General features: G+C 38.8%; 1 protein-coding gene across 1 annotated transcript in view; it reads left to right on the top strand.

Moving 5' to 3' along the window:
- Positions 1-370: 370 nt before the first annotated feature.
- Positions 371-14,758, top strand: part of ACSBG1 (acyl-CoA synthetase bubblegum family member 1) — a 33,856-nt gene continuing 19,468 nt past the window's right edge. Inside the window, exons 1-3 of the mRNA XM_054169299.1 lie at positions 371-510; positions 6,646-6,728; positions 14,294-14,511. Of these exons, the coding sequence (XP_054025274.1) occupies positions 431-510; positions 6,646-6,728; positions 14,294-14,511 (381 nt within the window). The 5' untranslated portion in view covers positions 371-430. The remainder of the gene's footprint in view (positions 511-6,645; positions 6,729-14,293; positions 14,512-14,758) is intronic.

The raw sequence follows: 14,758 nt of genomic DNA, 5'->3' as shown, positions 1-14,758 counted from the left end.
TTAAGCAAGTAACTTCATTGAATGTTCCTTTTTTCCTTTTCTTCTTCTTCTTCTTTTTTTTAACATTAATAAAATTAGAATTGCTTCAACTTCTGTGAATTAATTCATTGAAAATCTTGGTAAAAGAAAAGATTTGCATCTTAAAACATTGTAGACTCATTAAAATTCTTCTCAGGGATAATTAAAGAAAAGTGAATTAAAAAGGAAAGTTTAACAGTAAGCAGCTCACAGGCACTGTGACATTTCAAGCATGTTAAAATCAGAAAGAAATAGCTTTTGTAGCTTAGTCTCCTCCCCTTGTATTACGTGTTGGGTTTTTTAACAAATACCCAGTTACTGTTGGTTTCTTCAGTTGTCCAAGGAGCTTATTTATTCCAGACCCGCACAGTTCTGTAGCGTATTTGTGACCAGCTTTAGAGGGTTTGTCGACATGCCTAACAGTGGAAAGACTCTTACAAAAAAATTACAAGATGGAAACACAGTGAATATTTCAGAAAGCTCTGAAAATGGGTAAAGTAGTGTGACCATTTCTTTTTACAAACTGATTTTACCATTTTTTCACAACTTGTCTTCTACTACTGTGCAGATCCAGAAGAGCCTTGCCTGCCTAATGGTGCCTCTGCTATTTCATGCAGAATAAGGTGTATCTTTTGGGTATAGAATGAGAGAAAACGGCCACTAAGTTTCTAAATGGGTTTGTTCTCCTGTGCTAACTTCTAGTTTGGTGTTAATAGCATCACTCAGTAAGGACTGTGTTGGTTGTATCGTGTTTGTACATATCTAGGTGTATAGTGTTTGATAGCACAGAGGCTCTTAGCCATTGAGTGGGCTCATCGGGAGTTCATGTGTAGCTGTTGCAACAAGAGGTATGCTTAGGTCTGTGGGCAAAAACGTGGAATGATGGTGAAATTCCTAGTCAACTCCTTGACTCTTATGCCTCAGTAAATTAAATTACTAATGGCTTTTCAGATATGTGATGAGATTATAGACAAATACCAGAAAATAGCAACTTTTAGGACAGTCAAGGAAAATAAACAATTAGTACTTCTGTACCCTTCATGTGTTTGATGGTAAAAGTAGCACTGAAGACTCTAGAAGTTCAGTACCAGTTGCTCTGCACGTATTAAAATGCATATGATCTACTTTGGACACTAAAAACTACTGTGATCTACTTTTAAATGATCTACTTTGGATGCTGGAAGCCGGTCTCTCTTCCCTCATGAATTTGGGGAAATAACCTTTAGATGATAATTAGCCTTTTAGGTTGAGCATCATCTTCCCATCAAAGGCAGCAGAAACTTACCCAGAGATGGGAGTAGGGAAAATAATTTTAGAATTTTGTTGAGGGTTTCTATTTTTATTTTGCAGGCAAGGTAACCCTGTTGGATGTCATCTTCTTTCTGTCCTAGGCAGCACAAAAGGGAAAAATACTTATTTCTTGGTAGTCTGTCACTGAAATGTTGTCTTCTGTTAGAGAGAGCTCCCCGTCTCTTGAGTTTATGGAAACACCTATTTTAGGACTAGAACAACATATCTCACAGGAAATATTTTAACAGGTGAAAATTTAGAAGTTTGTCACTATTGCTGAGTACTGATTATCCATTCCCAGAGATTGAACTGTTGTATCAGGCAGATACAATACTTTTCTTTGAAGTTAAATCTAACTTAGCGGCTTTTTTAGGTAACAACTGGCATGTCACTTGGAAGATGTGGTTTGGACTTTGTAATCCTGGATAAGCATCATTAGGAGCAAAGTGCAGACTTAACATTTTTCAAAAATAAAAAAGTTGAGGAAATCTTTGAAAGCTTTTGACTGTTTTGCTGTCATTGCTTCTGGAGTCTTAATGCAGTTAATAGTGGAACTGTCATCGTTTTCTTTAATGTGTCCAAAGATCCTAAACCAGTATGGGTGTATATACACAGTGACTCCTGAAAGTTGGGACTTTGGCAAATTAGTAATAATGCCTCTGTTTCAGTCCACACATGCTTCTACTTGTGGCACACTAAAGCCAAACCCAAAAACAAACTTACTTTAAAATAAATAAGAAAGAGGGAGTGATTTGCGCCCACTGCAAACAGGAAAACAGGAAATTTAAGCTTCCTGTATTAGAAAGATATCTAGCATTTGGGTTGTTTCTGAGTTTATGTTGAAAGAATACCACAGAGACTAGAATTCCCCAATACTTTCGATGCTTTCTAAGTCCTTGGCATAAATATTTCTGGTTTGCCTTTTTTTTAGGAAGTCAGCACATGCTGCCTTGTTAAATAGCCTTGCAGACCTGGTGTGGTGTAAAGTTGGGTAGCAAACTTTATATACCTTTTTTGTTTGCTGGAAGCAGGATTCCAGGTAGAAAGGACTAGATAAAGAAAATAAAATTCTAGCAAAATGGGAAGATTTAAAAAAAGGAGGGAAGGAAGGAAGGAAAAGAAAGAAAGCAAGCAAGCTTTTACAATGCTGAAATTAAATCAAGTATGACCTAAAACGTGAGGAAGAGATGAAATAATGAGTTCTGTGTGTCCTAACTTTGCTTTGCTCTTTGCAAATACGCATACAGTGGCAGCCACTGGAAGATTTTAGCTTCAGGTCTGGGTTTTTGCTGTGCAGGGGAGAATCAAGCCAGAAAATCTCTGTAGAGGTCAGTGAAGGGTTGTAATGCACTCCCAGTTGCTGAATAGAGCCTTTTTTTGGGAAGTCTGGGCACATTTTTCATTCCTTCCCATTCACCCACACAGTTCTCAGCTATCTGTAAAACTGGTGCACTCACCAAAATAGATGGGTTTTGAGGATAACAAAGAAAATAATACTGTAGTTTTATTTTTTACAAGTAAAGAGATCTGTTTCACTAGAAGTTGTGTGTCAACTGTATTATATGGTGAAATAAGTCTCATGTTAACTTTGTCTTTGGTACTTTGCTTGTTATTAAGTATTTCTGCTGCTTTTAAATACACCTTTGTGTGGGGAGAAGTTACATGATTAGTTTGTGAAAGACTGGTTTCTTGTGAAAGCAAACTGATTGTTGAATTAGCTGACAGTAGGAACGTACCTGGGCTGATTTGTGGCCCCTTTTTAAGTCTCATGAGGGCCTGAGAACCAGTTAAAACCTAAATCTAACCTGTTCTTTGAGGACAGAGATTTTTTTTTAATAGAACAAATAAGAAATGGATTGTAATACTGCCTTGATTTGAATAGAGGAGTCATTAGTAAATAAGACAACCAGTCACAATAGACAGCAATGGCCCTGTAAAGGAACATGAAGACCTCTCATGACTTCTTGCTGTGCATCCTCATACAAGAAGAATTTTACAAGTAATACAAAACCGAGATTTAAGGAACTAATGTTGTGTGACATCACTGTGTTGGGTTTTATCCTTATGCTCTAGAAAACATCTTCAAATATCTTCGGTAACAATTCACAGCTCTCCCAAGTCTGGGGATGCAGTACTTGAGACTTGGCCCTTTATGTGCTGTCCACAGATTTCTATTTAGCCGCTGAGCCATAAAGCTTTGGAACTATCTTGCTATGTTGATGCAAGTCAGGGGTACTTTATTGTCTTTGTCTAGAACTTTAGAACAGATGAGTGTTTCTCAATTTATTGTCTTATGCTCCCTCCTACAGCCTCTCCCCAGAGCTCTGTTTTAAAATATTAGATTCAGCACTTGCAGGATGCATGAGGAATCAGGAAATGATTACTCATATATGGGATCCAGATGAGGATACTTAGTTTCTGAGGTTTCTAGGCAAAGTGCCAGAATAATTTTCAGAGGTTCACAGAGGTAATTCAAGCCATTGCATTTTGCTGCCAGAGGAATTGTCAGATGATTACTTAATGATTCCTTCTTGAAATCAAATGCCCCAGTGAGCTGTTGAAAATGTCTGACACCCAATGAAAAGTAGCTTGGAATGTGCAGATGTAGACCCAAAACATACTACCAAAGGATCTCTAATAGAGATTAAGGCTTGTGGAATGTATATAGCTGGGTTGTCCAGGAGAACATGCAACAAAAGCTATGGAGGAAAAAGCATCATTTCTCATTGTTAGAACAGACATAAATGTTTAGGACATTTGTCACAGAAAATGAAGGCAGGAGAATATGCACAATGGTTGGAAGAAGGTGGAGGGTTTTAATCTATTTTGTTACAGATTACTGAAATGAACAAGCAAGCTGCTGAAGTTTAGAGGTGAAATTCACCAAGTCATCCTCAGGAGAAGCAAGCCCTGAATGATAAAAGTAAAATTTATGGAGAAGTTCAGCCTTGGAGAGAAAAAAAAACCCAACCCAAACACATGTTTTCCAGTTCAGCAAGTTTTGGTCTTTTCTTTGTTGATTGGTTTTGAGGGTATTTTTGTGTGTGTGTATTACATAGAATTAATATTTAATAGCTAGGAAAGCAAATTAATCCAAAGTGTTTGAGAAGAAAGTACTTGCACAGATGGGGATTTGCTCTTAAGGTAAACACCTACATATTACAGCATTTTTCTCTGGACAAGGCAAGCAGAGAAATGAGTTTAATTGTAAGGTGGAGACTGTGATGTGAGAGCTAACTAGCAACACACTTACTGCCACTTGTAAGTAGTCCAGAGCTTGTGAATGATATGCTGAGAGGACCAGTGAAACAGATGAAGGAGCTGCGCTGCTCTGAATCATCACGGTGTGGACAAAATGCAAGGAAGGCTTCCTGAGAGCCCTCAGTCTGGAAGGAAGTGCTATGAGAGTGTTCCAGGGGAAGCTAATCAGATTGCTTTTTGGAAAAAGCATGCAAGTGACAGAGAAACTGAATGCACTGAACAGACTCTATAACCTAAGCATTCCCTCATTATTGGCTATGGTCTTTATTGTAGGCAACCTGCAGGATAATTAAGTATAAAGGGAGAGCAAGCAGAACATGTTTTTAAATTATTTTAAATGTTTTGTATTTTTGCCAATATATGTCTTCCTGGTCCATTATTCTGTCCTTGCAATCCCCATCATTAAGTCACCATTTTTCTGTATAGCCAACAGAGACTTATCTTAAGAATGCAGTAGAATCCCACTCTGTATTCACAATACTCAGTTTCTTATCAATATCTGCATTCACCAAGCCAGTGACTATTTTCAGAGCCTAACTCCCTGCTTATCAGACAAGGCCTTTCATGTTTTGTGTCTGTACAAGAGAGGAAATATCTTCTGAAGCAAGATGAATGATGACTCCTCATTTTCCTTCAGCTGCTTTTGCAACCAGTGCCTCTGCTCTGAGACAGGGAGATCTGCAGCATAGTAGTATCAAGGGAGGAAATTAACTGCAATTATCACTTCTGATGAGTGAAGAACTATAAAATCTGCTAAATTCTCATCCAAGGGATCCATCTTTCTTAAGACTTTCTTAAAGTAATGATTTAATTGTGAATAACAATAATACGTTCTAGAACTGTCCCACACAGAGGTATTCTACAAACAGTAGTTGGTAATATCAGATAGGAAGTAATGTTTGATGTAGTGTTCAGATCCTATTGTTTGCTACCTGACATTGCTGTGCAGATGCTTGTGAAGTTGTTACTTATTTGAAAGCTGAGAAGGGCATTGTTTGTTCTTCTTTTTTTCTACCTTTTGAGTTAATTTATTACACTGTGGAGGAGAAGGACTTCCTGAGCTTCACTCAGGACTCTTCTGTTGTACCTGCTGAGAGGCAATGAAGGTAATTCTACCTTGTTCTTGGCCTCTGAAGGCTGTTGGTTCCCAACCCTTGTTTTGTTAAATGAAGTCAGCTAAATTAAAAAATCTGCATGTTCCTAGTCGTGAATAATTTGCAGTGCATTGCTTTATGCAGTCAATTCAGAATGCATAGTTGTTTAGAAGTTTTTCTCATGCAATCCTTTGCAGTCTGTCACGTTACAGACTTAATGGTTTTGAGTTTGTATTATCTGTGCTTTAAACTTCGTCTGGTTCGTTTAAGCAGAGAAAGGTCCCTGTGATAATGATAATTTGTTACTTTGCTAAAGTATTTGAGAAACTTTGTTGTTATTGTTGGGAACTAAATATCCTTCTTTTCATTAAAACCCAAACAAACAACAAAAACCTAAGCTTCACCAGATATTAGCAGTGGCAATTTGCAAGGTATTGTGATGTTAGCACCATGGCAGTATAAGTAAGGTTATGACTGAAAGTTCCTTCTTAGAATAGAATAAACCAGGTTGGAAGAGACCTTCAAGATCATCATGTCCAACCCGTCAACCAATCCAACCCACCCAAACAACTAAACCATGGCACCAAGCACCCCATCAAGTCTCCTCCTGAACACCTGCAATGATGGTGACTCCACCACCTCCCTGGGCAGCCCATTCCAATGGGCAATCACTTGCGTAGTTCATAACCTCTGTTAAGATGTATCTCCATCTGCTAGATTTCATGATGGTAGAAAAAAAAAAGACCACAATATGAAATAAAAATGTCATCCTTTGAGTGAAAGCATTGCCTTGTTTAACCTTATTGTAGTGGAGCTTGCAACAATGGCAAGAACTTTGTTCCTCTGAGCTATTTTCTCCTGTTTGTTTTTCTAAGTGCTTGCAAGCTGTGGTTTAGTTTCCCCTTGGATGTCCTGTCTATTGATTGTAGTGATTCCTAATAGAACTCCTGGATAACTTTTTAATGTGTATATTTTCTTTTAGAGCCTTCACAAGTGCACAGACTGTCTGCACAGATTCGCTGCCTCATCTGGAGAAGACCCAAGATGAAGATATAGAGCCAGAAGGTAAGCATGTAAAAGGTGATCCTTGGAATTTTGAGCTCTTCTTAGAATTTATTTAATGTAATATTTGTGTCTATTCTAGCAAGTTATGACTGACAATTTTTCAGAGCTGCTAAAAATAAAATTCAGCTGAAGGAAATCAGAGCAACTGAAAATTTGTCAGGATCTTTCTGTAAAGTTGCATGAATTTGTGAAACACAGCTTGTTCCTGTGGAAAAATGTTCCCATTCTTGTTTTAACTTTGGCATCCCAGCCTACTTACCAGCTGGTAGTTCTTGAGGATTTAGCATACTGTGTAAAAACTTCAGAGTCTAAAGGGCTATCTGTACCTTTGGTCAGCTCTGTGCTGCATTGGAGCACATACATATTCCTGTGATTTTAAACCAGTTGCAGTGTTGAATTAACCTAGTTGTGCTGCCGTGTGGCGTAAAGGAGGTTTATAGCAGAACTCTCTGAGATTCTTTGGAAGCTTTGCAGCCCTGAGGGAGCTCCTTGTTGCCTTGGTGAAGCTGCTGCTGGTATCTGAATTTGCCCATTTGAACACAGGTTGTTTGTTCTGTGAGACAATTGGAGCAATGACTGCAAGTGGGTTTTGAAGAAATAACAGATCTATGCAGGGACCTCACATGCAGACTTTATACATATGTGTAAATATATACCTATATGCAGTTCTTTGGTACACAATAGGCTTCTTTCCAAGAACTGAACTGCTAGCTGCTTGCTTGTTTGTCAGTAGGCAGGAAATAAGTGTGGATTGATAAAGATTATAGCTAACTTCTGGTTTCAGATTTTCAGAGTAGTTTATTGCACTGTTGGAGACACACTCTGTGTATATAGATTTTTACTGAGGCTGTGATTCTGCAGTGTACTTGCATGTGTGCTCATGAAGACTCTGACCTATTTTTCTAAGACGTTATCTGGGACACTGGTTACTGCTGTGAGCTACCTACCCTGCTTGTCTCCTAGAGGCTGTTTCTGGCTGCAGTTTAGAGTAATATGCTGGGCCGTAAACCACAGTGCTCAGGGAGGAATGCACATGCCATTCAGCCACTCCTGCAGAGGTGACCACAGCCTCTGGAAGAAAGGTGAGGTGAACAACTGTGGATAGAAGCTGTTCCAGCTGTTCCATCATAATTTCCCTGCAAACACAAGTCACACCCCATCCATTTTAATGAAGCAGTTCCTTTATTTGTGTTTAGATACGTTTCCAAGTGGATGAATCATGAGCTTAAAATTTAAGTTAGCCTTTGTCTTTTATTTGACTTCGTAAGTCTGGTGCACTACTTGTTATCCATTTAAATGAGAAGCAGTGTTTGACTTGGAAACATCACGCAGCTATGCAGATGCTGAGTGGTTGAGGACTGAATGTCAAAAACGATCTCCCAGAAAATCCTTTGGGAGAAGTAAGCTCAGTGACTAGTTGAGGCGGGTCTGCTTTCTCTAGTAAGAGAAAAGAAGGTGATTCTGATGTTTTCTAGTTGTGCAGAACTGTTTTTCTTATTTTATAGTGGATGCATTCTGCAACCTCAGGAGTAAATTTGTGTAATGAGGACTGCAGACTGTTCTGGAATTTTGTCCCCCCATTCTTTTGCACCAATGTGTAGAAGCTCATTCCTGTGGAACTAGGCCAGACTTCATATTTTCTAATACATTTGTAAATCCAGAGCAACCTTACCATTAGCAGCAAGCATTCTAGTGTCTTAAAACCAGTGTAATGTTAAAAGAGAACATGGTCATGCTGGGTTTATACTGAGAGATTCACAAAATAATTTGTTGATAAAGACCACTAGTGCAACTAGCCCAGCTTTCTGCTCACAGGAGATGAGCCCTAAAATCTTGTTCCATAGCCTTTCCATGGACCAAAGTGAGCCTGATTAGCCTTTCTTGAATCTTTACCTCTGCTGCTGTAGGTAAAACTTCTCACCTGCCACTAGGCACAGAATCCCAGGAAGTCTTAGCTGGCCAATATAGACCAAGGTGAAGATGGCACTGTGTACATCAGCTCTTTTTGTGTCCGGTGTCAATGATGCCCATGATATCCTTGGTTCTTCTTTTGAAAGTCAGTGCACCTGTACCAGGGTATATTTAGGTTGGAGATAAGGAAGAACTTCACAATGAGGGTGGTAAAATATTGAAATAGGCTGCCCAGGGATGTGGTCGAGGCCCCATCCCTGGAGACATTCATGATCAGGCTTGATGTGGCCCTAGGCAGCCTGATCTAGGTGGAGGTGTCCCTGCTTACCTTGGGGGGGGTTGGACAAGATGACCTCTGAGGGTCCCTTCCAACATAATGCAGTCTGTGCATCACTCACCAGTTTCAGTTTCAGCTGAGTTTTGACTTTCCATTCCAGCATGCCTGGGCAGTGTTTCTGCAATGATGTTTCCTCCTGATTACACCCTCCACATGCTTCTGTTTTGGTGCATCGTAATCAGTTTTTGTAGCGTCAGTATTGTTAGGAAGCTTGTTTTGTACTTGTCTTGATGCACCACTCCCTCCCATCAGTTTGTAGGGGCATTCTTTGGAGGATATCTAATTTCTTTGATCCTCATTGGTAGTAGTTTACTGATGTAAAGAGCAGAATATTTTGTTGCAAGTCATAAATATTCCCTTTTCCTCCAATAGAAGGGGTACAAGTTTCCATGAACTGAATTATTTGTGTGTGGTTTGGCCAATTTATGCTCGCAAACAGAAAAGACTGAATAAATAGCAGAAACCTGTTTAAAGTTTCTTGTTTATTGTGGAATATTGTGTAGCAGAAAACCCTTCTCTTTCCCTAGCTGTGGCAAGGAAAGCAGCAGGAGGCTTGTTTCTGTATTTTCTAGAAAGAATCACTGTATATGTGTGCTGGCCGATACATTCAGAGGTTCTGTATTTCTGTTTAACCTGTTTGTCGGCACAAGGGGAAGTTTGACACAGAAGCCAAGTTCTCAGACTCCAACCTCTGTGTGCTCGGATCCAGCTTTTACTAAAAAGAAGTTAAGCTTTCAGGGCTGCAGACATTTTGAAGAAAATTAAAATCTACTGTATGAGAACAGGAGTGATGTATTTGTGTTGTCAGCAGAATGTGATGGCATCATAGCTGTGGAATCCGAGATGATGAGTTTGTCAGAAACGCCTTCAGCAAAGAGCTGAATACCTTCTCTAGTCATTACAACACAGTGATGTTTTGCAGGAACTGGCATATAATCAAGATACGATGCTGGGAATTAAATCTGAATCACTTGAAAGAAGTTATATTACTGTTTTAATTCCAGCTTCTCAGGGCACATCTATGGAATATCACTCAGAGTTACTCAGCTCATGCATCAGGGCCATTCCACCATCAGCCTGTTTGTTTACCTGTCTGAAAGGTGACCTTGGTTCTTTTGCATTTTATATGGCATTTTATAAGAGCTGTTCTTCCATGAACATCAGAATTCATTTACATTCCCAAATCCATTCTGGAAATCACCAGGATACTTGCAGGTCAGGTTAGTGAACAGAGAGGTTTCATTAATATGTTAGCTGTAAATTGTATGATTAGTGTATTTACTTTTTATTGTTGTTGCTGTTTTCATTTTACCCAGTACACAGCCTTCTTCTTACATCCCAGAGTTCCAGAAGTTTCAGCCAGGATGAGTATTCATGCAAAAAAACCACAGACTTGCTATTTCTCTATTTGAAATAATTTTTGTTATCTGGGACCGGAGAGAGAGCCTGTACCATGTCACAACTGCTCAGTCATACGTGTCCGGAGGAGTTAACAACTGGATGATAAAAATACAAAAATTGTGATGTGTTTATGTTGTGTATTATTTTACACTTTGTGGGAAACATCTGAGTAACAAATGTGCTTTTATAAATCAACATTCCCAAGTAAATGTTTCACAGTTTTAGCATTGTATTGTAAAAGATAAAAGACAAAGGGTTTTTTTTAAGTGGTAAACAAAACTATTTTTTTCCTGCTGGTAAATTTCTTCTTGAAAGTGTACCCCTCGGTTTGAAAACTGCATACCTACAATTTGAAATGTTTACATCAGCTGTCCTTAGAGCAAGTCCTAAGACAACCTGCAGTACTGTCATCTTGTAATACACTACATGCATGAGACTGCTTTGAGCCATCTCTTCCTTCAGCAGCAAAGACAGTGAATCACTGAAAATTCAGTCTGATCATGGAATTTGGCCTTGAAGGAGAGTGACATAGGGGAGAAAAAAACACTTGAAGAGGCTCAAAGAGTGACTATCAAGACTACCTATCTGAATAAAATCTCTGCTGGTTTTTGGTTTAGCTGACAAAACAGGCTTCTTTAGGAGCAGATCTTTTCTCACCATCTGTGACTTTCAGTGAATTCATATGAAGGACATGAGCCAAGGTCACATATTAGTGAATGAAAAGTGTTTTGAGTACAAAGTGTAATGCAGGTAGCAGGAGTTACTGTGAGCAAGAGGGAAGGAACAATTATTCCTCTTTGCTTGCATATAGGGAACTGTGCAAAGTACTTGGAGCTGGAATGCTGCTTTATTTTTATTGCACTATGAGTTTTACAGAGAATGTATCTAAAGGATCTTTATTTTGATTTCCACTTCAGTTTCAGGTGCTGCTGAGTTAATTTCCAACCTTGAGATTGCAATTTAAGTTTCAGATGCTAGTGAGGCAGAGCACCTGTTTTGCTTTTCCCAGAGTTTATAATTGATTCATTCAGAGTTTAGCTAGGAATTATTTTCCCGGCTCTTTCTGAGAAAAACAAGCCCTCTGCTCAAAATCCCTCTGCAAGCTGATAGCCGAAAATAATATTCATGTTCCCCTGGTTTGACAAATGCTATGGAACAGAATTGTTAGGGCTTTAGATTTATTTGGCTTCTTGTGTGGATTCTGGAACTGGTTTTCAGTTCTACCTACAAATACATGCAAGAACAGACTATGGGCAGTCAAGTTTATACACTTTTGCAATATATTGTGTGTTTTTAAGGTAATTCACTGAGTCTCTGTGAAACCTGTTCTATTCTTATTCTTTGATACGAATTGCATATACCTTTTTGACGCCAGAAGACCCTACATAAAGAAAAGCCAAAGGAGACCAAATTTCAAAGTACAGTTTTGATTTCTGTGTGTAGGTATTGCAATGATTTGATTGATCTTCCCTCTTCTTTGCAGAAGCTGTTACCTACTGTACATCTGCAGAGAAAGGTAGTAACTATGCAACTTTTGTTCTATTATTGTGGGACTGTTGCTGGTATTTTCAGTATGATACGATTTTGTTTTCAACAGAGCAGTCATCCACCTGTGCCCAACCACACCTGTAATACCTGCCATTCTTGTGGTGTAGAAGCCAGAAAATCATAGAGAGTTTTTTGTCTGGGCTTTGGTGTGTCACTGAAAAAAAAAAAAAAGAAAAAAGATTAACACTATTTTCTGTCTCAGACAGGTCTTACTTCTTACCTGTTTCACAGCAGCAGAATTTGGATTAAGTGCAGAAGCATCTTCTTTGTCTTCACTACTCATAAAAATACTTGTTTGCTGCCACTGTTTACACTTGGATAAAGTCTCTCTATTATGTAGAATCCTTCAGCTACTTGTTTTCTAGACTGTCTGGATTTGCAATGCCCTTTCTGCTAAGCAAAGCTCCACACCTATGTTTTGAAAGTCATTGCACGCAATTTCCACATAAGAAAATGAAGGCACAGGGAGGTTAAGCACCTTTATTTGTATTTATTGCTGTCATTGTTACTCTCATTTGTCAAGATAACAAATGCAAAGCTGTGAGTCAGGAATATAAAAGAAACATAATGTGAGTCGGAAACATTAATCCTTCATGAAATGCATCACAGCTTTGAGTGCTCAGTTCACTTTCTTCACCAGGATTTTCACCTGCTTGCCTGAGAAGGAGTAGAAAAGTGTTGTTTGGGTTTTTTAAATTTTTGTTTTCTCCCTCCCAATGCTCAGCACGTGCTAGGCTATGGCATGAGGCAGTGAAATCTTCAGAAATAGTTCCACACGATACTGACAGCAAACTAGACTCACTTGGATAGTTTTTAGGTTTGTGAGCATACTTTATCAGCTGGCTAAGGATGACCTTTTCTACACAGCTAAGCAATGCAACTTATTTTGCTGCACAGAAAGTTGGTTTCGGTGTTTTGTTGGGAGGTTTTATACATATTTGTAAGCTTACAATAGCTTACTGTGCCCCTGGCCATCTGTGCTGATTGCAAGCCTGACTTGAGAGAAGCTGCAGGTGTGTTCTAAAGCACTCATGTGGATCCAGCTATGGCTGCGGTGTTCATATACTGCCAGAAATGCCCAAGGAGATAGTTTCTAGGCCTCTGTGAAACAAGAGGAATAACATTTGAGGGAGATGTGAAAAGTGTACTTTTCAACACTCGAGGACTGCTTTTTTTCTAGTCACTGAGGTACCAGGAAACAGGGCAGATGCCAGCTGAGCTTTATTTACAGTTTTTGCTTTCCACAAATGTGGTAAAAGATATTCATGCTTACCAAGGTGTATTACCACAAATGTGGTAAAAGATATTCATGCTTACCAAGGTGTATTAGAAACTTTAAAAAGTTGTATTTTGTGTGACTCTCAATTCTAGCATACCTAAACTCTTTGGTCCACAATTTTTCACCAGCTTTCTGTAGAATGAATATATAAAAATGTGTATATATATTTATATAAAAATATACATGTTTTTTCATTTATGGAAGTAGTTATAAGAAAAAAAATGTTCTTGTACTATTTTATTCAGAGCTGTTTGATAAAGAAGTTGTATTTTTTTTTGGTCTTCATTGTGAGAATTCACATAAATTTTGCCAGTTTACTTACCCTTGAACTTACTGCCTGCCTCTCTGTATTTATACTCAGTTTGCTTCATACTAGGTTTGCAGGAGCCAAGTGGAGTCTTCGAGACAGTAACTTCTTCTGAATGCTAGGGATTACCCCAGGCCATGGCATCAGCACTGTGAGCCAAGTGACATCAGTTGGTGCTCTGAGTCTGTGTCTTGTCAAGTAGGTGGTAGAAAGACACAGGAAGGCAAGAGCAGAAGGTGAAAGATGATGTGGAAATGGGGCAAGACAGGAGTGAGTGGAGTGGCTATACATATCAGAACACAGGGCAGTTAGCCATGCAAAAAGCCTGTGGAAAGTAGTGGGGAACAGGAACAGGATGAAGGAGAATAGCTGGAGGAGAAAGAACTATAACAAGCAAAAGTAGCTAAACAGGAGTAGGTTTTGGATCTTTCATATGTCTGTGGCCTTCTGATTCGGCAATTACTCCATTAGCTCAAAGGATAGTGGGTTGTGGAGGGCTGAGCATGGGCAAATAGATTCTTCTGGTAGTATCCTTGTAATGTGCAGAAGATCAGCACAATTCTGTATGGTGGCATTTTTATTCAAGACACAGGGCAAAGTGTAAGAAGAAAAATTTCTACATGGTGTGTTTGATAGTTACAAAAATTGAAAAGCTCTTCTCTCAAAAGGTGAGAAACCCCAGAGTTGTGCTTAGCCCTGCTTTTTTATTTTCAATCCTCTTGTCTTTTGGCACACAGTCATATGATATTTTTCAGTCATGGTGATAATGCTTCACTTTCCAGAGTCTCTGTGGACTACCTTTGCTGATGGCAGTGTCAGACTGAGAATAGATAACTCCTGTCCACAGACTCCCATAACAGTTCATCAGATGTTCAAGGAAAGCCTAGAGAAATATGGATCCCTTAATGCTTTGGCCAGCAAAAAGAATGGAAAGTGGGAGAAGATAACTTTTTCAGAGTATTATTGCCTCTCCAGGAAAGCAGCCAAGAGCTTCTTGAAGGTAGGTACAGGAAATAAAACCAATTCCTTTTGTCTCCATAAAAAAACCCCCAAACAAACCACAAACAAAAAAACCCAACCCAACAACCTAACAAAAAGATATTAACAAGCTTTCCCCATTAATCAAAGATCAGCAGTCATATTCTTTATTGGAATATTACTAATAAACATTTTTTAAATTGAAATACTAATAATAAACATTATTTTTGGTCAAAGATACACCACTGCTGTCAAGAAATTTTGGCTGC

The sequence above is a fragment of the Dryobates pubescens genome, chromosome 17, assembly GCF_014839835.1.
Source record: "Dryobates pubescens isolate bDryPub1 chromosome 17, bDryPub1.pri, whole genome shotgun sequence".
In the NCBI taxonomy this organism is placed as follows: domain Eukaryota; kingdom Metazoa; phylum Chordata; class Aves; order Piciformes; family Picidae; genus Dryobates; species Dryobates pubescens.
Note: the sequence above shows the minus strand (reverse complement) of the source record. Positions and strands in the feature narration are given on the sequence as shown.